Below are 24,014 nucleotides of genomic sequence, written 5' to 3'. Positions count from 1 at the left end.
CACTTACCAACATCTGTGATAATTAATACGCATAATTCAGACCAACCTGGTGAACACTGGTTAGCTACGTACATAACTGCTGAAGGTGATGTGTGTTTTTTCGACAGCTTCGGGAATAGTCCAGACAGTGAAATATTCCCTCCACACATTTACACATTTTTGAAAAACATGGTTAATCGACTGTTGTATTCAAAGACTTTACGTCTATCACATGCGGTCAACATTGTGTTTTATTTCTATATCATATGTTGAGGGGGTTATGCTATGCAGATGTGTTACTTAAATATTCTGAAAATTTAGATAGAAATGATAATATGGTTTCATTATTTGTGAAAAAATTACAACCATGTAAATGTATATATAATATATTTACATGTGTACAGCATGCTCAACCCAATGACAAGTATCTAAAAAAAGTGTTGAAATGGTGTCATAATAAATAAACAAGTCAAATGATATTTCAGAGTTATGTTTTTTATTGAAAGACAGAGAAATGGCATATACACATCATGGGTCATACATGTATCAAATGTTACACAATATCATAAACCAATATAAAAATGAGAAAAATATCGCAGGAAAAGAAACAGAAAGAAAAAAAGAAAAACATTACATTTACAATCATCACAGCCTTTGTAAACAGCAGACATAAGCATAGCATAGTAATCATTACAAGATTTCTAAAATTGAAGCCATGCAGATGCATCTATTTGTGGTGGTGATTAATCAATCAAGAGGCGCTTGCAATGACTGAGGCAGGGACTGAGCCTGTGATTCTCTGTGCATAGTAACGTAAGGTAAGGTGCTCTGTGTGAGTGAGTGTCATGGTGATAGTGCAATGGTGATTAGATTTGCTGGGCGGTATACCGGTTCACACCGTAAACCGGTGTATATTTTCGTTATGATATGAATTTTTAATATACCGCCATACCGGTGTATTTGATTACACAACGTTTGGAACGCTGCGCCGCGCGACAGTGTTTCAGACGGGACTTTTTTCACACGCACGCATGGTGCGACTGCGAGGCAGGAAATAGTGAGGGTAAACACAAAACACCTTACGTTTTTCCATAGATATACATACTGACAGTATATATATCTATGACGGTTTTCCCCTGAAGGATGACCCTTAAAGGCTTAATTTCTCCTTAGGTAAGGGGTTTATTTAAGGGTGTTGCACAGAATACCTTAAATTGTTTCTTTAGTTAAGGAAAAACGTTAAGGGATACTGCATTGAAAGGGATTTACCGTCACAAAAATTATATTGAGATTGTTCAACAGCTGTAACTAGCTGGCTAGTAGGTGATGTCGTTAGTTAGCAACCGAACACAGTGAAGTTTAATGATCTTAATCTTATCATTCATCTCACCTTAAGAATATTCGCTGAAATTATCCAGGTAGCAAGTAAAGCATGTTATAGACATGAACTGAGCAATTCTAGCTGGCTAGTTATCCTGACTGTCATCAGTGCACCAAAACAAACTTTTTTGTTAATGTTTTGCCTAGCGAACCGAACCGAAGCTCATGGCAGGCTAACAGGACATCCACATCCACATGAAGACGTTCTGTCAGAAAATCTTGCAGGAAAGCAGAGCGCAAATGGAAAAAAGAGAAGCTTCAGGTCTTCTATGACCTTTTCAGAGATTCTCTAAAGACCTACCAAAACTCTGTTAAGGCAGCAAAGGTTGAGTATTATGCTCAGCTTATCAACAATAATGCTCATAGGCCAAAAGTTTTATTTAATACCATTAACTCTATTATAAATCCTGCCTCTGCGTCATCTACTCTTGCCCCTTCAACAGAAATCTGTGAGAAGTTCCTCAACTTCTTCATCGATAAAATTGACAAAATAAAATCTCAAATCTCACCTCCAGATTCGGATCCCTCAGTGATAGAACTTTCACTCAGTTTTACCTGCCTGTTAACACTAATGGCATTTGTTTTTTGGAGAATATTTTTAACTGTCTCAGTGACATCAAATGCTGGATGGCAAGAAATTTTCTTCAACTGAACGAAAGTAAAACTGATATAATTATTTTTGGCCCTCCAAGTGATGTTTCTATCTTGAAAAATGCACTAGGACCTCTCTCTGCAAACTGCCACAGTGAAGTAAAGAATCTTGGGGTTTTCTTTGACTCCTCTTTAAATTTTAATAAGCAAATAAATAGTGTGGTCAAAGGCAGCTTTTTCCAGTTAAGAACCATTGCAAAACTGAAGCCCTTTTTGTCCTTCTCCGATCTTGAAACTCTTATACATGCTTTCATAACATCTAGACTAGATTATTGTAATTCATTATATGCAGGCCTGACCCACTCCACTCTCAACAGACTTCAGCTAGTTCAAAATGCAGCAGCTAGATTATTAAGTGGCTCTAAGAAACGTGAGCATATAACTCCTGTGTTGGCTAAGCTGCACTGGTTACCTGTGGAGCACAGAGTTAAGTTTAACATTTTACTTTTTGTCTTCAAAGCCCTCAGTGGTTTGGCACCTAGTTACATAGGTGACCTACTATTTCCTTACAGCACTCCAAGATCACTTAGGTCTTCATCTCAGAATCTTCTCTATATCCCCAAAACACGCCTTAAGACTAAGGGTGATAGAGCCTTCTCTGTTGTTGCCCCCCAACTCTGGAATAGTCTACCTGTACATATTAAGTCCTCTCCAACCATTGACTGCTTTAAGTCTAACTTAAAGACTTTTATTTTCTCCCAAGCTTTTAATCTACCTTAATACCCCCCCCCCCCCCCACACACACACACACACTCTTTATTCTTTATTTTATTTTTGACCAATTTGTGTATTATTTCAATTATTTATTTATTTTCCCCCCATGTTATATTGTTGTTGTACCATTGTCATTGTTTTATGTTTGTTTGTAAGCACTTTGGTTCAACTAAGTTGTTTTTAAATGTGCTATAGAAATAAAGTTGACTTGACTTGACGTTAACGTTATGCAAACCACACAATAACAATAAGGCATGTTTCTGATAGGCCTATTTGACAGAGTAAGCATATTAGCAGAGAGGTTTTATTTAAATTGTATAATTTTCAAAAAAGTATAATTATTGCAAGTTGCACTACTTTTTGAATTGGTTTTATACAAGATGTTTGTGAAATTTGCACAGTAAAAGTTCTGTATTTTGACTGCAATTGTCTTTGCATTCTGATTAGATTCTTCATTAGAAGAATGGCTCTTTGTAAACACTAACAGCATCATTTTCTGGGGCCATGCAAAACTGCATTACCACTAGTGTGGAGTTATTCTACATTATGACAGTAAAATAGACCATCCTTAGTCAATATGTACTGCAGCAATTCCTCTCTCAACCTGTAGAAAATGCTGTGAACATCTGATTATGCATGAAAAAAAAAAAATACCGTCATATACCGTGAAACCGTAAGAATTTTGAAAAATACCGTGATATACATTTTTGGTCATACCGCCCAGCACTAATGGTGATAGTGGTCATGGTGATAGTGCAAATGAGTAAGTCCAACAGTGCAAGAATAAAGTCTATATATCTATATATATAACTATTTTAAGAAAAGGTATAAGTGTGGCCACAGTTCGGCTGTGGCATGGAGGGAGGGGTTATGCATAGTGCTAATGTGCTAATATAGCACGCAAACAGTGAGGCAGAAAGACAGTGGTAAAATGTGGCTAGTAGACAGACAGTATCCAAACATGGAGGGGGTGAAGAGGCAGACAGACTATGCAGAGAAGTCTATCTCTCCTCTTCCCTTAAGTGAAGACTGTGTGTGTCTATGTACTGTATGCTGCTAATGATGTTATATGTTTCTATTTATTTTTTAGGTAACACTAGCACTTAAATTATTTATTTATTTTTTATATAGACTCAATTAATGATGCACTGACTGGAGAGCACTTTAAATTCCATTGTACCTGTGACAATGACAATAAAGATCTATTCTATTCTAAACACAAAAGCATCTGTTAAGAACCATAAATATAAAAGCATAATATTGCACAGATGTGTCTTGGACTAGTGAAAATAAAAGGCCACTCGAATGTGCAGTTTTATCACAGCACACAATGCCACTGATGTTTCAAGTTTGGGGGAGTGGGCAATTGGTATGCTGACAGGAGGAATGTCTACCAGCGCTGTTGCTTCTGCTTTGTGAAGTGACTGTAAAGGTCAAGCACTCACTGAAATAACACTTTTGTGTGCATGGATCTTACATCTTTTACTCAAACTCACAAAATATATATATACTTTGTTCAGTATGATTCAAATCCACGCACACAGATAAACACATCTTTACCTAATTTGGTGCTCTGTATACAACATAATCCTTGCCGAAAGCAGTCACACAGCATTGTCTGTTCACTCTATGCACACAAACTGTTTGTTTCCAGATTGGTATAAAAGCCCCTTGGGTTTGTGTAAGTCACTGAGTTCACTCTGTGTTCAACAGATGCTTCATAACAGAACATTAACGGAATGAAACTGGGCAATGAACAGAAGGTTATTTTCAGCAAAACCCGCTGATACTTCCTGACAGCACAGACGTTTCAGAGAGCCCTATGTGCATTTAAAACACATGCACATAGCAACACATATCAAAATGTATTAAAAAAATATCAAATACCCTAATTTTAAGTGTATCAAAATAAACTGTTCTATTCTATTTTCAAAATACTAAAAAATACTAAAAAAAAAAAAAAAAAACTCTTTAAAGAGAGCATGAAATCATTTTGCAAATCTTCCAAATCTGTCTATTTAATCTATTCCTTCATCATTACACTGACTGTTGATTAAGGGCACATTCACACTAGACCCTTTGGTCCAGACCCGAGTTTGTTTGGACCGTTGGTTCCGTTATTTTTGATAATGTGAACACCTGTGCAGAGACCGGACTGCTAGTTCCGCTAGTTGCCTGGGGTGCACAAACTAGGCTGGAGAGTAGTAATCACACTTCGGCTTCGGTCCGGTTAAACGGAACAAGTGTGCCCACTGAGCAAAAAGTGGTCCAAAATGTGTCAAAAAGACGTGGTCGCCGTACTCAGAAGACGTCCTCAAATTAGCCAGAATGAACGTTTTTAATACGTCTTTTCTGGACGTTGTATAGATGTCTCATTTTGGATGTTATATACACGTCAGGAGAAGACGTTTGAAAGACTTAATTGAACATCCAGAAGACGTCCTCAGAATAGCCAGAATGAAAGTTTTTAATACGTCTTTTCTGGACGTTCTATAGATGTCTTATTTGGGGTGTTAAAAAGACGTTGTTAAAAGACATTTGAAAGACTGAATTATTGAACATTCAGAAGACGTCCTCAGAGTAGCCAGAATGAAAGTTGTTAATTCGTCTTTTCTGGACGTTGTATAGATGTCCCATTTTGGATGTTATCCCTTACGGAACATTGGAAAATATCATGTGATATATTAGGCAATATATTCCCATATGTGGGATTTGATAGTTATATTTTCCAATATATTGCAATATATTATTAGATAAATTATAAGTCCCACCAATATTTATACCATTCGCTCACTCTCTATATCTCAGTTATGGTTACCCTGCACGCTCGTCTCTCCAATCAATCTACTGATTTTTGTGTAGCCAATCTTAATTTAATTCTTCTTATTCAGGCGTTACAGAACTGTAGTGGACAGTGTTTGAGAGTAACAGCTTTTCTCTGCCTATGAAACATGCCATAAATCTGAAAACTATACTGACCTGCCTATTACATATCATAGCCTCAATACTGTATCAGAGATGTACTCAAAAAGTCACAACTGAACTTGTCAAGTAGTACAAACTATCCACGGGACCTATTGCAAACCACAGAATGTGGGCTTAAAGAAACCCAATGCACTTCTATTAGGAACTGATTTCACCCACCATGCACATTTGGTCCTCCCCAATGTTATCTCCATGGCTACGGCCTTGCCTGTACAACTCAACGTGGTCCCTGCTGCAAATCTGCCTTGTGGCTGACTATAAGCAGAAATGTATGCCATTTCTGTATACTGTATGTTTATATAGATTGAAGAAAAAGCCCTGAATATATTCACACTAGGTCAGTTGTAGTGCACTGACTCAGTTTGTCAGTCATTGATGGGAATGGGTGGGCCTGTTGGAGCATAGAGGAGGTGCTGGGGGGAAGGAAGGAGGGCAGAATGAGAGAACACAGGAAGAGATGTTGGGGGAGGGAAGAATGAGAGATCACTGGAGGAGGCAGAATGGCCATGTATGGACACAACTGCACTGTGACGTCATGGAAAGCTTAGCTGCAGGCCTGACAGGAAAGATGAAAATGTGAGGTTTACTGGAGTTGAGTTGAGTTGAGTTGAGTGTCCCTTGAGAAAGAGGAGTAGGAGAGAGGAATGAGGGAGGGAGGGGAGCATCATTAGGGGGCAGCCGTGGCCTACTGGTTAGGGTTTCGGACTTGTAACCGGAGGGTTGCCGGTTCGAACCCCGACCAGTAGGAATGGCTGAAATGCCCTTGAGCAAGGCACCTAACCCCTCACTGCTCCCCGAGCGCCGCTGTTGTTGCAGGCAGCTCACTGCGCCGGGATTAGTGTGTGCTTCACCTCACTGTGTGCTGTGTTTCACTAATTCACGGATTGGGTTAAATGCAGAGACCAAATTTCCCTCACGGGATCAAAAGAGTATATATACTTATACTTATACTCATCACACACTCGCTCAGCACACAGTGCAAACATACAACACACATGAGTAGTTATAGTATACACTTTTGTCCAAAGTGAATTACAGAATATAAACTTTACAATGTTTAAAAACTTTAAAAGCATAACAGCAATAATAACAATACTGTCAATAACAATATCCAATATCAGAAATGAAAAATAATGAAATGTATGAAAAATAATGAAAGTGACCTCTTAAGCGTTAATAACGGCGGTAATGGCTGGTCGACACAATTGAAAAGAGTCTTGAAAGTGACCTCTTAGCGTTAATAACGGTGGTAATGAATGGTCGACACGGTTGAAAAGAGTCTTGAAAGTGACCTCTTAGCGTTAATAACGGTGGTAATGAATGGTCGACACGGTTGAAAAGAGTCTTGAAAGTGACCTCTTAGCGTTAATAACGGTGGTAATGAATGGTCGACACGGTTGAAAAGAGTCTTGAAAGTGACCTCTTAGCGTTAATAACGGTGGTAATGAATGGTCGACACGGTTGAAAAGAGTCTTGAAAGTGACCTCTTAGCGTTAATAACGGTGGTAATGAATGGTCGACACGGTTGAAAAGAGTCTTGAAAGTAACCTCTTAGCGTTTATAACGGTGGTAATGAATGGTTGACACAGCATATGCTCATCAGAGGACCGCAGTAGGTGATTGGGGATGTAGAGTCGGATCATGAAATTCAAATAGCTGGGAGCAGATCCAGTAAGTGTCCTATAGGCGTATAGAGGGAGGATATAGGAATATCTGTAGGAAGCCAGTGGAGAGTAATTAAGAGAGGACTTACATCTTTGGCTGATTGGAGGTAGCCTACACTATGCACAATTTTCGCTTTTACGAAGCCAATTTTGTTGTAAACTTGTAATAGGTGAATCGTTCACCTAGAATACAGCATACATGGGGAGTGTCATGCAATGTTCATTTCTGGTGAGCACTGCACAAATGACAAGCAAACGTGACGTGAGCATGACAGGCTATTTTCAGGTGTAAAAGTTTGCCAGTAGTTGCTTAGCCTGTTACTCATACATGTATGTCATTATAACCAATGGTGAATTTACCTTAATTTCGTAGTGCGCGTAAAGGATGGTCCGGCTCTGCATACACCTGTACACAATCACACACGCTCAACTACATATACACGCCTGCATACACAATCACACATGTTCAATTTAAGCTTTTGGTTCAATTTCTACATCCATTTAAAAACAAAAACAAACAGTCATGTACTGTATATTAAGTCAGTGGCCGGTTATTTCCACATTTGAGCTTGTGATTAGATTTCTAGATTAGATTCACTTAAGCACACACACATGCACGCACACGCACACTCAAGTCAAGTCGGCTTTTATTGTCAATTTCTTTACATGCACTGGTCATACAAAGAATTGAAATTTCGTTTCTTACTTTCCCATGCAGACATAGACATACTTTAAATACAGACATAGACATACTATAGACATAGCCATAGACAATAAACATTAAATTAAAGTGCGAGACTGAAATATAGAACATGTATGTATCAAAAATAGAAATATAGGACATATATCAAAAAAAAAAAAAATAGAGGTAGTTGTGTTGTATATTTATATAGTCTTAACAGTTACATGAAGTTTAAACTTGTGCTTGTGTGACCTGTATATTTACATTGATATGCAATATACAGTAATTTCAAGTATATCAGGCTTGATGTGAAGCAGCAACACGTTAGGCTGCGCAGTCACAGTGCAGTTCCACAGGGTGGTGTTGGGGGGGGGGGGGGGTTAGGGTAGACAGGATCCTAGGTTCCTGGCTGGCTGGTGGGTGGGGGGGGGCTGTCAGTGATGGGAGAGTGGGTAGAGTGTTCAGCATCCTGATTGCTTGGTGGATGAAGCTACTTGCAAGTCTGGTGGTGCGGGAGCGGAGGCTCCTGTACCTCTTTCCAGAGGGCAGGAGGCTGAACAGTTCGTGTGCAGGGTGGGTTGTATCCTTGACAATCATTAGTGCTTTGCGGGTGAGGCGGGTGGTGTAAATGTCCTGCAGGGAGGGGAGTGGTGCTCCAATGATCCTCTTAGCTGTGTTAACAATGCGCTGGAGGGTCTTCCTGTTCTGATCTGTGCAGCTTCCGCCCCACACTGTGATGCTGCTGGAGACGATGCTCTCGATGGTCCCTCTGTAGAATGTAGTCATGACGGGAGGCGTGGCACTTGCCTTCTTCAATTTGCGCAAGAAGTAGAGGCGCTGCTGGGCTTTCTTCGCCATGATGCTGTGTTGGTGGTCCAGGAGAGGTCGTCGCTGATGTGCACCCCCAGAAATTTTGTGCTGCTCACTCTCTCCACAGCATCTCCGTCGATGGACTGTGGTGGCAGTTGTTTGTGGCCTCTCTGAAAGTTGACAACAATCTCCTTGCTGACATTTAGCAGGAGGTTGTTGTCTTTGCACCATTTAGCCAGCAGGTCTACTTCTTCTCTGTAGTGAGCCTCATCGCCCTTAGTGATGAGGCCCACCAGTGTTGTGTCGTCCGCAAACTTCACCAGATGGTTGGAGCTGTGAGTGGTTGTACAGTCATGTGTTAGCAGTGTGAAGAGCAGGGGGCTGAGCACACACCCTTGAGGGGCCCCCGTGCTCAGGGTCAGAGTGCTTGAGGTGTTGTCCCCGACACGTACTGCTTGTGGTCTCTGCAACAGGAAGTCCAGCAGCCAGTTGCAGAGGGAGGTACTGAATCCTAGCTTGTCCAGAGAGGTGTTGAAAACGTCTGTAAAAACATCCTTCAGCTCTTCTGCACAGTCCTTCAACACTCGTCCTGGTATGTTGTCTGGGCCTGCTGCTTTGCGTGGGTTAATGGTGGCTAGTGTCCTCTTCACGCTGGCAGAGGACAGGTACAGGGGTTGGTCGTGGGGGGGAGGTGGGGTTTTCTGTGGGTGAGTGTCATTTTGTGCTTCAAAACGGGCGAAAAAACTGTTCAGGTCATTTAGCAGAGAGGTGTTGTTCTCACAGCTCCGTGGCGCAGGCTTGTAGTTAGTGATGGCCTGTATGCCCTGCCATAGGCTCTGTGCATCTCTGCTGTTTTTGAAGTGTGTTGTTATTTTGTCTGTGTAATCCTTTTTTGCCTTCCTGATGCCCTGGGACAGGTTAGCCCTCGCTGTTCTTAGGCCAGCTACATCTCCAGCTCTGAAGGCTTTGTCTCTGGCCCTCAGCAGTCTGTGGACGTCTCCTGTCAGCCATGGCTTCTGGTTGGCCCGAGTGGTGATGTGTTTTATTTCTGTAACATCATCGATGCATTTGGTGATGTAGGAGGTCACAGTGTCTGTGTATTCCTCAATGTCAATGTGGTTGTTGTGGGTGGCAGCTGTTTTGAAGATATCCCAGTCTGTTGTTTCAAAGCAGTCCTGAAGTTGTGAGACGGCCCCCTCTGGCCACATTCTCACCTCCTTCAGAACCCACACACACACAATGCTAACTCTATGGAACTAACAAACATATGCACACATGCTTGAAGAAGACCCAAGTGAGAAGCTGTAAAAATACATTTGTTTTATTTGAAATAGGGAGAGTGAAAGGAAGCCACTGAACAGGTGAGTGAGAGTCAAACAATTTCCAGACAGTCACAACACAGACGTACAGTGTGGCTCTTAACCTCCCTGACAACTCTGCACACGCAAACTAGGACTCATTGGGACGCTGATACCTCTAAAGAGTTCTAAAAGGTTTTAAAACAGTAGCATTCATTGCAATTGGATTACATTTGCATTTCAAGAGTACAGTACAGGTCAGGCAACGGTACAACTCTGTTTTATGGAGTTTAAGTGCATTAACATAAATAAGTAATTTAAATATCTAAACAAATAGAATATCACGTACAGTTGTCAATACTACAAAAGCAGGTGCTTGAGATATAAATAAAAGATACAAACACAAAACAGTTATCTCTGTAACCAAATAAAAAAAAACATTTTAGACATCCAAATATTAAATTAAATTACTCTCTGTATATTTTAGACGCTGTTTCAGTAAGTAAGGTTCACATCTTAAAACAATATATGCAAATAAATTGGAATGATCTCACAGCCATAAAGGCCATTAAGGATTTGCAATAAACACACACTGCACGGCAGGAAGTTATTCTTGGTGATGATAATAATAAACTTCAAACAGAAAGGCTTTTAAGACTCCTCAGAACTCCTCAAACACACAGACACTACGCATTCACTCTGCACAAGCACACACCCTCTCTCCAAACAGGCACTAAGTGACCAGCTCCATGTACTGTCACTGTGTGGTCCCGGCACAGAAGGAATGTCAACAGAAAAATGCCTCCAAGAAAATAAGACCAATGAGAGGACCGGAAGATAACGTATACAAACTAGGGCTGCACGATTTCAGGAAAATATCTAATTGCTAATCTAATATCTAATTTTTCTGCACGATTATTTGTAGCTTTTGCGATTGGGTAATTTACGTTGGTTCATATTGCAACTGCAATTACGATTATGATAATTGTGCAGCCCTAATTAGGGTTGCAAAATTCCGGGAATTTTCAAAGTTGGAAACTTTCCATGGGAATTAACGGGAATATATGGGAATTAACAGGAATAAACGGGAATTAATGGGAATAAACTGGGAATTTTTAATATGGCAAGTTAGTCTATAACAGGGAACTTAAATGTAGTGGGCAAAACCTCATCTTGCAGTCTAATAGTTAAAACAACCTGATTTAATACAATTTCAGTCAAATTTCTACCCTGCACATATGTCAATCACATGCACACAGCAATCAGCATAGGCTGCTAGACATAAAGGAAACCTATGGTGCGTTCATATGCATGGGGAAAAAATGTTCCAACCAATCGGATTTTGTTGTTGAGTGGTGTGGTGTATCTTGGGCAGTTCAGTGTTGCTAGTTTAGCACGCTAGTAAACCATAGGCAGAGAATGGGATTCCCGCTAGCATGCTAGCTAAGCTAAGCGAAAATACCAACATACAAATCATATTGCTTATTACGAAACAAATGTGTGTATATGAAACAGTTTGTATGAATTACCCAAAATTCCCAGTTAATTCCCGTAAATTCCCATTAATTCCCATAATTTCCTTTAATTCCATGAAAGTTTCCAATTTGGAATATTTCCAAAATTCCCCAATTTAACTTCCCATAATAAGTTTCCGGAAATTTACCGGAAATTTTCCGCCCCTTTGCAACCCTAGCCTTAATACAAACATAATCAAAAACAAAAACTGAAAGCTAGTAAGCTATATAATATTAAAAAACGCACACCCTTAGCAAACACCTTCTGCTGGTTAGTTTGATAATATCATAGCTTTAAGTACGTATACTAGCTGTTGCTGTCAGTACTCTGAATGTGCAATTGTTAATTAGATCATTTGTCTTGTACCTAGTCAGTGCGACTAATATATACATATATAAATATATTTTGGTCCAACTGGGTTGTCTCCTGATGGAGAGGAAGTATGTATTAATATATTTTTTGTTTTGTTTTTATGAGTCAAGCGTGGTAGCATCCAGTATGTTGGAGCGTGCTCAGTGCGTGCCATTGCTGGCGTGCCCCAGGCGGGAGACGAAGGTGGCCACAAACACCTCCAGCTGCTTGGCACGATCGTCGCCGGTCTGGAGGACCTCCTCATGATTGGCCCGCTCCTCGCTCTCGTAATCCATCACCGACCGGTTGGAGATGAGTGACATGGCAAACACGCGCATGCCACAGTGGCGCGCCACGATCACCTCGTGAACTGTGCTCATCCCTGGAGGGGGGTGGGGGTGGGGGCACAGAATTAGAAATGACTAAAAGCAGGAAAGAGTTCAGATCAAAACGAGAGGCATGGATGGAGGGATACTGGATAAAATGGCCAAATTACATGACACTTCTGAAAGTGTTCACCCTTTCTGCATATCTGGCAACCAGTACCAGATGTGTTTTTTCCTGAATCCTCTGAGCTTATGTCCATCTTTCTCACTAATTATGACTGGATAATCTTCATCGGAGATAAATATTCATATTAACAACAGGACTTACTCAAAGGCTATGGAATTTGGAGTTAACACACCCTAACATAACATGTTACTGAACTTACCTATCAAGTAAGCCTAATAAGTACATCTAGTAAAAAAAACAGTACTTAGATGCCACAACAGAAGAAATATTTTATGAACTTTCACTTGATCCCTTTACTGAACATCGTCCACTGAATGAAATGGCTGCTGCCTCAAATAGAAAACACTGGATGGCAATGCACCAAAGAGGTCGCATGACACAAAAAGAAGTCTCATGACAACATGTCACCATGGATAAATAGCACTATCCATGAGCTACAGAAATGTTTGTAAAGCTACTGAATGTGCTTGAGGAAACCCTATGAGGTGCACCATGGCATTTTAAAGGTGCTATGTGGAATTCTGTAGACTTTAAGTTGTCTTTAATGCGGCCACACAACACTCCTCTGCCGTATTTAATTCAGCGCTCTGCGTGGTACTAAGTGATATTACAAGAGTTGGGTCGACACTGGCTGGTTTCCATGGTAACTTCAGTGGAAATCTGGGCAACATGATTTTGACATTATACTAATGTTAAAATTTTTAACCTAAAAAAAAATATCTCTGCATCTCCACCTATGGCAACGCTACCCGCACCAAGAGGAAACGCTAATCCAACAGGCATGACATTTCTTACCGACGGCGTCAGCTCCAAGCTTGTTCAGCATGCGGCACTCGGCGATAGTCTCAAAAGATGGTCCACCCAGCATGCAGTACACGCCCTCACGCAGAAACTCATCAAAGCCCAGCTCCGCCCCCACCTCGTGGGCCAAGCGCACCAGCTTGCGGTTGTAGGCGTCAGACATACAGGGGAAACGCACTCCGAACCTGAGAGAGAGACACACACAGTAAATGCAATACACTATAGCAGATGATGAAAAAAAAGTGGGGGAAGAGAGAGAGAGAGAGAGAAATCTCTCCATGCTCTTTTGTAGAGTTACCACTTTTGTTTTATATTTGTGTTTATCATGGATTACACAGTTTGTGTCAATAATGCTATGGCAACATATTGTATGCATTCATGGCAATAAAGCAGCTTATACTGAATTGAACAGAACAGAACTGAACTAACTTAACTGAACTGAATTAAACAGATTTAAACTGAGAGGGAATGGGCATCCCCTTGGCCTAGTCTGACCCATGCCGTCCCACTGACCTGTCCTCGTTAGGGCCGGCTAGAGGGTTAATCCCAGCGAAGCCCGGCATGTTGATGTGGTCCTTGATGATCATGACGTCTCCCACTCTGTAGTCCTGGTTGAGGCCTCCGGCCGCGTTGGTCAGAATCACCGTCTCCACTCCCATCAGGTTGAACACTCGGATGGGCAGCGTTATCTGGAGCAGACACACAACGGCAGGCATACGTCACATACACACAACTGAGCTCCTCTTTCTAAGTGTAAGTAATGTGGGCAGTGATCTAGGAAAGACAATGGCCATGCACTCAAAGGCAGGAACCCATCAGATGAATGTTGAAAACTGAGCGCTGAGTTTTCTGAAATTCATAAAAGTGGTTCCAAAGGGATGTGCTCAAAGGTTCTATTAGGAATGAGTAATCTGAGGTTACTGTATGTATGTTCCCTATGCATTTACATTACATTGTATTCATTTAGCAGGCGCTTTTTTATCTAAAGTGACTTACACATGTCAATTATATATATATATAATAATATATAATTATATATAGCCTAATATATACAGTATATCCATTCATGTGATAGTTTGGGTCTAAAGGCATATCTGTTCAATATGCCTTTAGTTTATTAAGTGTTTCTTATGTGTTATGGTTTATATATTATAGTATTTATTTATTTTCATTAGGCTATTGATTAAATGATTGAATTGACATTGTTTATTATTGCTATTTCCCTTAATGTAGTCTTACCAACTTTTTAAATTATTTACTGTTAAATTTAACTTTGTATTGTTATTTGCATATCGCTTTGGACAAAAGCATCTGCTAAATACCATAATCAAAACCATAACCATATAACAAGGGCCTCGGTGCCCACAACTGTTCAGGCTACTGCATGCTAGCCCAGCTCCTTATCCACGACGCTACCACCCTAGCGTACCACCATGCAAAAACACAAAGCACTATGATACCGGCCTGTTGGGGATAGTATCAGCAGGTCTCAAAAAGTTAAATGTTTTTTGGCTTAGATAGTCTCGAGCTAGATTTAATATAACAGCCTAACTGGAGGTATGACAAAGTAATGTTAAGTTGTTGGTTGTGTTCCAGTAATTTGTTGTTTTGTACTCTGTCTTTTATATCTTTTAAGTATTCTATTTCATGTACTTTACCTTTTAAACATTTTCAAATTACTGACCTTTCATGCTTTTATGTACTCTTTGCTTTTGTTTAATGTAAAGCCCACTGAATTACCCCTGTGTATGAAATGTGCTATATAAATAAACTTGCCTTGCCTTGCTTAAAACCATTATGAATGAAATTAAAGACCTTCCCCATGCCCAGACAGGCAAAACAGTATGATTAAGGATATAAAGGAAAATTCCAGTCCCAGAGTGAAAAACTTTCCAGGCTGCAAAGTTTGAATTCATTATCAGTTCCGTGTTTATCTTGTTTGCAGTTTCATCGCATACCTAATCTGCACTGAGAAAAAAACTCAACTCAGAGAAAGAGAAACATGTTGAAGCATGCGTATACAAAAGAATTACCTCTGTCGAATTAGTGTTAAATGAACGTTAAATGAACATTAAATGAGTTCATATTAAATTTGAGGTACTTTTTAAGATCCTGCAAAAACTCTGGATGGTATACACCAAGCAAAACACAATTCACCCTTCGCTAAGTCCCGCCCTCCTTAGTTACTGTTGCTATGCCTGACAAGCTTTAGCACCCTGCACGTCTATTACATAGGGGGAGAACCGGGAGTTTTCAATGAAATGTAATTTACAAAGACATCGTACCACACTGAAAGCTAATATTTTGTCACTAGCAACCTACATCTGTCCTCTGTCAAATACAGTTGGAATTTCATCTCTGAACAAAACCGTTCATGAGTTATTTAAGCAGAAGTCGAATGTGCGTTTTGTTTCATTCGACTCTCCTGGCCAGAATGAATGGAACAGGCATGGGGGACGAAAGAAACATACCATTTAAGCTATATACTTCCCACAACTTCAATATTTGACAACATATCATGAATTGTACTTCAAATAGGTGTTATTTTTAATAGATTGCTGATGGGCTATACATCTTGGTGAACGTCTGTTAACAACTTCTTGCCGTTATCGTGAAGCGTGTATCTCGCGGTTATGGAAATATCATGCAATATGCCATTTTTTACAGTTAGAGCAATATGTGTTCCCAATTGTATTTTGTTTCTATAGTGTAACATGTTATTTTACTGTGTCTTTACGTGGGTTAGGGCACCACATATCCAAATAAGAGCCCTTCATGACCCACAGGCCTTCAGTCTCCACAGGTTAACATGGCAAAACTAGAAAAGCTTGTCAGACCTCCCGTGCCTAGTGACGGGTTGCTAAGCCACGATTGGCCTGTGGCGGTTTTCGGGTGTGGCTTAGCGAAGGGTGAATTGGTTGAGTGTGACAGACATCATAGCACCAGCATTACGATATTTTCAGCTGATGTTTAGACAAGAAGGAGAAAATCACATTGGGCCCTTCACATTCTTGAAGAAAGAGATGTGTTTATATGCTGTAACATCTAAAGTTTCTACAGACAGCAGCTAGAGGAAACATTATGAGGTAATATGAAACATCATGAGGTAACATGACTGCAGAGAGTCTGTCTCTACTCACCTTCTGAACGGGGTAACCCTCATAGAGATGAAAGCGCCCCTGCATACACACACATGACGTCCCCTTCAGAGTTCCAAACACCAGTCTGCCAGCGTGGCCATGCACTACACACATACATACACACACACACACACAGAGGAATGAGTTAGGGTGGTATAAGGATACACACATTTAGATCCTTAGGTGTGGCATGAGAGAACATAGTTAGGACCTACTCAGGCCAAGTCAATTTAATGACACTGAAAACAACACACTAACTTGAATCACTGTGACAAATATACCTACACACCGCTCTGCATTAGAGAATACAGGGATGCGTGGTTCATAGCATCCAAACAGAATCACAGCTGTATAATTATAGCATTCAGGCTTCAGACTAACATCATTGGGATGAAATTACAACCAGCCCTTATAAGCTAAATTACTACATACCAGCAGGGAACACACCCACCCAAACAATTGAATACATACACACGCTAACACACACACACACACACACTATCACAGATACAAACACACAGACACTATCACTTATACACACATACAAAAATGCAACACGAAAACAAATACTGTTACCAAGCCACTGAAACACAGTCTCTTTCTCCTGTCACTGTCTGTCAGCTCTACAAACACACTCTCACACACATAGACTATTTTTCCTCTTTCTCTCGGTCACACATTCTCTCTCTCTCTCTCTCTCTCTCCCACACACACACATGCACATACACGCTCACAGCGAGAGAGAAGCTCACACACATCAAGTTTCTCTCTCATACACACACACACACACATACACACACACCTGTGCTTTTGGGGAAGTTGGGGATGTCGCTGTACTTGAAGACCACCTGGTTCTTCAGGCTGTCGGCCAGGCCTCCAAGCCCCGAGCCGCACACGATGCCCACCAGGGGGCGCATGGACAGCTGGCTCAGTAGCCAATCAGCCGTGGCTTTGCACTCATCGTACATGTACCTGCCGAGAACAGAAGCACAGAGAGGCGCAATGCGCATGAGCAGGTGGAGACAGGGTGTGTAGTGAGTATGGAGAGAGGCACATGAGCAGGTGGAGATGGAGTAATGTTAATGATAGGGCTGTCAAAATAACTGATTCATTTCGATGAATTAATTTGAGAAAAAATAACTGATTAAAAAAATTAGTGCAGATTAATCGATTCCGTATGACCTTTGACCCCGAGCCGTTCTAGTCAGTAAAAATTAGACTGTAAAATGAAGGAGAGAGAAGAAAACGTGCTGCCTGGATCATTGATTGGAACATTTACTTTTAAAAAATGGCCTGATGGTGATAAAAAATATAGTGTTGAAAATAAAGTCCTCTGCAATGTCTGCAGCAAGGAAGTTGCATATCACCGGAGTTAATCAACTCTGTAGTCGCACATCAATGCAAAGAAATAAGTGTTGACATTGAGGGGAGTGTTAATTTATTTTCATTGTGTCCCCTAGGTTATATCTGTGGCCTGAAATGCCTTGTATGTGAAAACAACTTCTTCCCTAAGCACTTTTGAATTCATTTCCTCAGCATATTAGGTCATATCTTAGATTATTATGGCAATTATTTGAACAGTGAAAATAATAATAAAAGAGTCTGTGGAACTTTGAGAGCTTTAAGAACCACTGATGGGCTGCTAAGAAAGGCTCTGTTGTAGTTTCTAGATGATAGCCTACACATACAAAAGTAATTTATGTCAAATAAACCTCTTATCAGTGTAGATTATTTATGGGTATCCTCATTTATTGTGATGTCCAAATTCCATGATAGTGTTTGTTTTACACAGTGTGTGGTTTGGACAGTGCCGGTTCAGACCCTCATGGGGTCCTAAGCAAAATCCTGCTAAGGGGCCCTCCAACCTGAACTCTGAGGACCAAATTGTAACCATTTTTTTGACAGTCGCATCTGACACCTCAGTGCTCCAATACAATCATCCCACCCCATTTAGGATTTCTACAGAAAGTACCAAATATGCTGCTTGTTTTTGATGCTTGTTGTACATATCCCATTACAAAAAATAACTGCAGTTTTTTCATAGTACAGTTCAGTTATACTACCGTAGGCTATAGTGCAGTAGCGTAGTATTTTCATGTCCAAAATACTGCATTTCTGCAGTAAAATACAGTACTATATGCAGTACAATGCCATTTTGTTGTGTCCAAAATACATTTCCTGCATAAGAACTGCAAATATTTCCTCCAAAACTGCAGTTTTGATACTTTAAAATCTGCAGTTTGACACTTGAAGTAAGCTAATGTAGTTTTTTAAAGGGTCTGGTTGCTTGTAGCCTACTGGCTGAGGCTGACTGTTCTTCACCTGTGTCAGCTGAAAAACCGCTAGTTTCATCCCCAGCTGCACGTTATTATGAACGCATTTAAAGACGCGGTTATATAAATGTAGCCAGTCGCCCGCATTTAAAAAACAGAATATGCGATTATATTTCACAACTTTGCGATGTACTGTGACATGGGAAAGGCTGGCAAGCAAGCCGCAGACAGATCAGAGGATTCACTGCCCGTAGGCCTAATAGGACAGCAACACGCGCTGGAGAGATATAGACTAGGCCTACTGTATGCTGACATCAAACCATGGAACGAACACAAGTTTACCCGACTGTAGTTCCCGCTGTTCATTCTCGTGAAGTTTCTTCTTCCGTTTTTCATGCCCTGAATGGTAATTCGGTTTCATGTTCACCTTCTTAATGTAGCCTATGAGACACTGTCGCTATAACTGTACCGTAAAACTCCAAATAATAGCCCGGGCTTTTATTTTCCCAAATCGCCAAACTGCACCGGCTAGTATTAGAGACAGGCGTCTATATGAGACAGGCCTTTAATTCCCTTTACATAAAACTTTTCCTCTGCAAAGATGGAAAATATTATCGAATTAATTATTTCAAACACACTGAATGTCTACCTATATGACTAGGCTATCTGATGACAATTACGAATCATCATTCATTTAGTGTTGAGATGTTGTTCATTGAGTGAGATACAGTAAGATCCAAATAGCGGGGATAGCCAGATGAAACACGTTTTAATTAAACGTAATCTACAAAGAGATCGTATCACACTGAAAGCTCATATTTTGTCACTAGCAAATAGCCTATATCGGTCCTTTGTAAAATACAGTTGCATTATCAGCCTTGACCAAAACCGTTCAGGAAATATTTATGCAAAAGTGGAACGTGCTTAATGTTTCATTCTCCCTCCTTTTCGGCAGGAATGAAACAGCATGAGAAGGCATTAACCATACTGTTTCTCCCGTTTTGTATTTGCCAAATTTGACAACAGTCTACATTCAAATCATAGCCTACTTCCAGGCTCACGGGAACATATTTTTGACCAGGGGTGCTGAATAACAAAATAATCATGGATGTCCGACGATTTCTCCCCCAGCATATGATTCGAATTTAGACAGCTAAATACGCCATTTCACCGTCGTGTATGAGTAGGTCTAAGAGTGAGAAGTTTTATAATGCCCTGGGCAGCCACATTCCACTGCAACTATGCGCAGCACTTGCCACTCCGACTCATCAATAAAAACTGTGCGCGCACACACCAGTCCCATAGAAGCGCACTTGACTTTACATCATTAACCTATTTCAGTAGGTTATATAGCCAGAGAATGTCCGTAGACGGGCTCTGATATAGCCTAGTCTAAGGTAAATTCCTTTTCTGACTTCTTTCTCTTTATCGCCATGGCATTTAGAATAAAGAATAACGTTCGCGAACCGTTCTGGTTTTGTTGCCAGTATAAAAACAAGCTTACCATCGGCCTATCCGCAAATTAACACAAGGGATGAATTGAACGATGACGAAGTCGGACATATAGGCATAGTTCATACTGGAAAAAAAGTTATACAATTTGGAACTCTAACTTTTCCCCACCGCAGTCTTTTAATGCCATCTAATCATAACGTGCGCAGTCTGCGCCATACTTAAGCCCAAATCACACCCAAGATTCGCAACGAGATGAGCAGCAACTTGATGCAACATTCTAAAACCTTGCAACTGTGACCAGACATGTGAATGCTTTGCGACGGCTTGTAACGACGTGCAATATCTAATTCACACTGCTGTAACCTCCTTTCTGTAACAGTTTCGTGTCATTGCTAATCTTTAAACAGACGATCTGATGGGTTTTAGAACATTAAATACAACCCGAAACTAAAAAACAGACCAGGCCTCTACTGGAGACCGGCCTTTAACCCAAACCTGTAGCCACGCCAGGCGTTTAAAAGAGACAGGCGTCTCTTAGGGACTCGGCGATTATTTGAAGTTTTACGGTATATCTGTCTGTCACTAGCTTGACTAGGCCTAACTGAAGGGGAGACGAGGGAGGGGGCCTTCATTTACTTGCGGGGACCTACGCAACTTGCGTAGTGTGCGTATAGGGAGAACCGGCCCTGGCAAAGCCTTATCATAGGCATGTTACAATCAGGACATGAAAAGTGAAACTTATAGAACGAAATTGACAAATTACGCGGTCGGCTAAACATTTTAAACGTGCGCAAAACTAACGAACTCAGCATCGGTGCGTCGCATAAATTAAAACACAAATTGAAGCAACAACTTGACCATTGGACAATCCTACCACAAAACCTTTCCTGCAAAGTTTATGACATAAAAAGTGGAATATGAACGCATTTCATCACACCTGACAAGTAAACAGAGCTGTGGCTGTTCGCGATTTGACTGATTCTGAGAGCTAGCGGGATATTTGTGCTCCGCTCACCAGCTCTGATTCGGATCACTTATGTAAAGATTATAAAAACTGATTATTTTTCGATTTATGGCATGTTTTTTAATGCGTTCTACGGAGAAGAGAGACTGGCGTTGGTCACGGTTTGGAATGAAAGGGAGAAATCAGGACAGTAACACGGTGGACTATTTTTTTTTTGACGACGTAGTTAAGGCGGCAGGCATGTTTTGCCAAGGCGGCCGCCTTGACGGCAAAGTGCTGCGGGAAACCCTGGCTTTTATTTCTTTATTAATCTAAAGGTCTTATTATATTCCTGTATAATTAATATTCTTAAATTTAAATCTAATACATGTTTTAAAAACAACAAATAGTTAAACAACAAATCAGTGTACACACACACACATACAGAGAGAGCGAAGTACATAAAGAATCAAACACACAGTCATGCATACATACCCACACCAACACCGCCCACACACACTTACATGCATTCCCATCCACACACACACACACACACACACACTCACAAACACACATACATGCACACACACACACACACACACACACACACACACAAACACACATACAAGCACAGTGCCATTGCAGTACTGTATGATAGATGATGTTCAATATGCTTTCTTTACTCCACAAACTACTAGGGTTGTGCAAAATTCAATTTTTGCAATTCTGCTTCCTGTTTGAAATACCTCAATTGAAATGCAAGTGAAATTCAAGAATTTAATTGGAATTTAAGAGCCAGTTTCAATTCAATTCTGGAATTTTGCACAACCCTGGTATTTTTGTCAGGCCAATACAGCTTTATTAAATTGAATTGAATTGAATTGAAAGAAGAGAGAGAGAGAGAGAGAGAGAGAGAGAGAGAGAGAGAGAGAGAGAGAGAGAGAGAGAGACAGACAGAGACAGAGAGTTTGATGTTGATGTGGAAAATCAAAACAGTGCTCTCTTTACTGTAATGTAGACGTGAACACACAGTCATCAGGAAGGAGGAAATGCCTGAGAGTACAGCTGTTTCTGAAAAACCTGCCGGCTCAGGCTGGTATTTACAATGTCAACATGGCAGAGCCAACCCAGAGCTGCTGTTATGGCTCTCTCTTCTGACTCCACACACACACACACACACACACACACACACACGCACACAACAGAGCTGCTGCAGGGCTCTCTCACCTTACTCCACACACACTTACACGCATAGACTTAAACACACACGCATAGACACAAACACACACACACACACACGGGTCATAGAAAAAAAGGCTTTTCATTTATATATATATATATTTTTTTTCATTCCATAAGCCGTACATAAAATGTTAAAACAATGAATACTAGCTAGCCTAATGAATAAAAATAGCATTTGCGTGGCCCAGACATCGAATTATGGGCCTAATACTGGCTATGCGTTTCCAGACTCTTTAAATACAGACAAATTCATTTGATGATGAACTTCCTGAAAACGTGACAATGCGCACGAAAAGGGGGTTCGGTGACACGTAAGGACGTGTGGAAGACGTCAACAATTCTAAAACGCCCTTAACTAATCCTAAATAGTCATATCAATCGTGTATTTTTTTTAAAAATAAACCTGAACTGGTCCAAATTAACCAACGAATGGAAAGTCTCTCCGAAATCGTTACGTAACAGAGCGCTAATTTCCATCCGCGTCCGCATCCTTTGCGTGAATGGCACCTCTTGCATCATCCCCTTATTTTAATAACCCACGGCAGCGTGTGGAAAAACCCACAGCGAGAAACGAATAAAGCATTTGGAGTTTAGGAAAGATTCAATCCGCGCAAAACACCATGGATCTTAAAGTGTTTAAGACGTAAACGGCAGCCAGAATTTTGCTAAAAGGCTCCCTATCGTCCAGAGGCAAAAAGCGGAGAATAGCACCATCTGACCATTAGGCTGAATAATAGGCAAATTCTGTTAGTTAAAATCAGATTTTGAGTGAAATTATATTTCATGTCCCCCAAGTTAAAATGTCTCCTTATATGCTTACCGACCAACACTTTACAGTAGGCTAGCCTACTTGTGACATTTCGCACATTTCATCTTTCTCTTTCTGTCCCCATCTCCCCACTTAGGCTATTCATTTTCCCCCACATTCAGCCTACATCAAGCCTATATGGAAACTATGTAGCCTATATTGGCTATGGGGTTTATACTAACATTAATATAATAACTTGATAAATGTAATTAATTCTTAGACTTACCCAGGAGCAGCGTTAGATTCAGGAAGCATTATGATGACGTCAATCGAAGAAATAAAGTCAAACCGAGTCAAACACAGGTATAAATAGAGTTCAGAAAAATAATAATATTATAACTGATTTAAATAAATAAATATCCGATTCGTTTAAATTACTCTGTCTACTAATGGGGCAGTCTGTGGCACGAAGTGGGTACTATCACGTTTTTAGAGCAGTAGGCATCTTCTCTCCAATCCACGCCCACTCCCGGTTCTAGAAGTCATATGAGCGACGCCATTGGTTAATATCGCAGGCGTTGGTTAAGCGTGGTTAAGCGTCGTCTGAACATAAAACTCCGGAATGAATCCTACTGTTAGAGTACTGTTGCCAACGAGACCAATATTGCAACATCACTAGAACCTGCCAGTGTTATCCTTTTTCTGCCTTGATCTCGCTCATGAACACGCAGCAACATCTCACACAATATCCACACACACACACACACACTCTGATCTGAGGCCTAGGCTATTTCACAAAATTGGGATTTTTTGGTTATCAACAAAATGAATTATGCCTTGACTCGGTTTCACAAAAGAGATGGCACATAA

At 40.6% G+C, this 24,014-nt stretch overlaps 1 protein-coding gene and 1 long non-coding RNA gene across 2 annotated transcripts; both read right to left on the bottom strand.

Moving 5' to 3' along the window:
- Positions 1 to 2,753: 2,753 nt before the first annotated feature.
- Positions 2,754 to 11,163, bottom strand: LOC121720891. Its single transcript, XR_006034655.1, has 3 exons — positions 10,843 to 11,163; positions 9,813 to 9,820; positions 2,754 to 2,764 (listed from the first exon to the last, which is right to left on the bottom strand). It is a non-coding gene; the product is annotated as an uncharacterized LOC121720891 (long non-coding RNA).
- Positions 11,164 to 11,840: 677 nt separating this feature from the next.
- LOC121720879 (purine nucleoside phosphorylase-like) lies at positions 11,841 to 23,634 on the bottom strand. Its single transcript, XM_042107355.1, has 6 exons — positions 23,431 to 23,634; positions 17,286 to 17,455; positions 16,484 to 16,587; positions 13,857 to 14,032; positions 13,338 to 13,528; positions 11,841 to 12,411 (listed from the first exon to the last, which is right to left on the bottom strand). Exons 1-6 carry the CDS (start codon positions 23,457 to 23,459, stop codon positions 12,191 to 12,193), a joined length of 891 nt encoding a protein of 296 aa, XP_041963289.1. The 5' UTR covers positions 23,460 to 23,634; the 3' UTR covers positions 11,841 to 12,190.
- Positions 23,635 to 24,014: the final 380 nt, after the last annotated feature.

The sequence above is a fragment of the Alosa sapidissima genome, chromosome 1 (genome assembly GCF_018492685.1).
Source record: "Alosa sapidissima isolate fAloSap1 chromosome 1, fAloSap1.pri, whole genome shotgun sequence".
Classification (NCBI taxonomy): domain Eukaryota; kingdom Metazoa; phylum Chordata; class Actinopteri; order Clupeiformes; family Clupeidae; genus Alosa; species Alosa sapidissima.
The sequence above is the reverse complement of the archived record's forward strand: the minus strand, read 5'-3'. Positions and strand labels throughout refer to the sequence as shown.

Excerpts from the sequence above, each read along its gene's own strand:
- LOC121720879 (XM_042107355.1), bottom strand. The coding sequence starts at position 23,459 with ATGCTTCCTGAATCTAACGCTGCTCCTGG. Across the intron at positions 16,588-17,285 it reads CAACTTCCCCAAAAGCACAG|TGCATGGCCACGCTGGCAGA; the intron begins GTGTGTGTGTAT and ends GTATGTGTGTAG. Across the intron at positions 14,033-16,483 it reads AGGGTTACCCCGTTCAGAAG|ATAACGCTGCCCATCCGAGT; the intron begins GTGAGTAGAGAC and ends TGTCTGCTCCAG.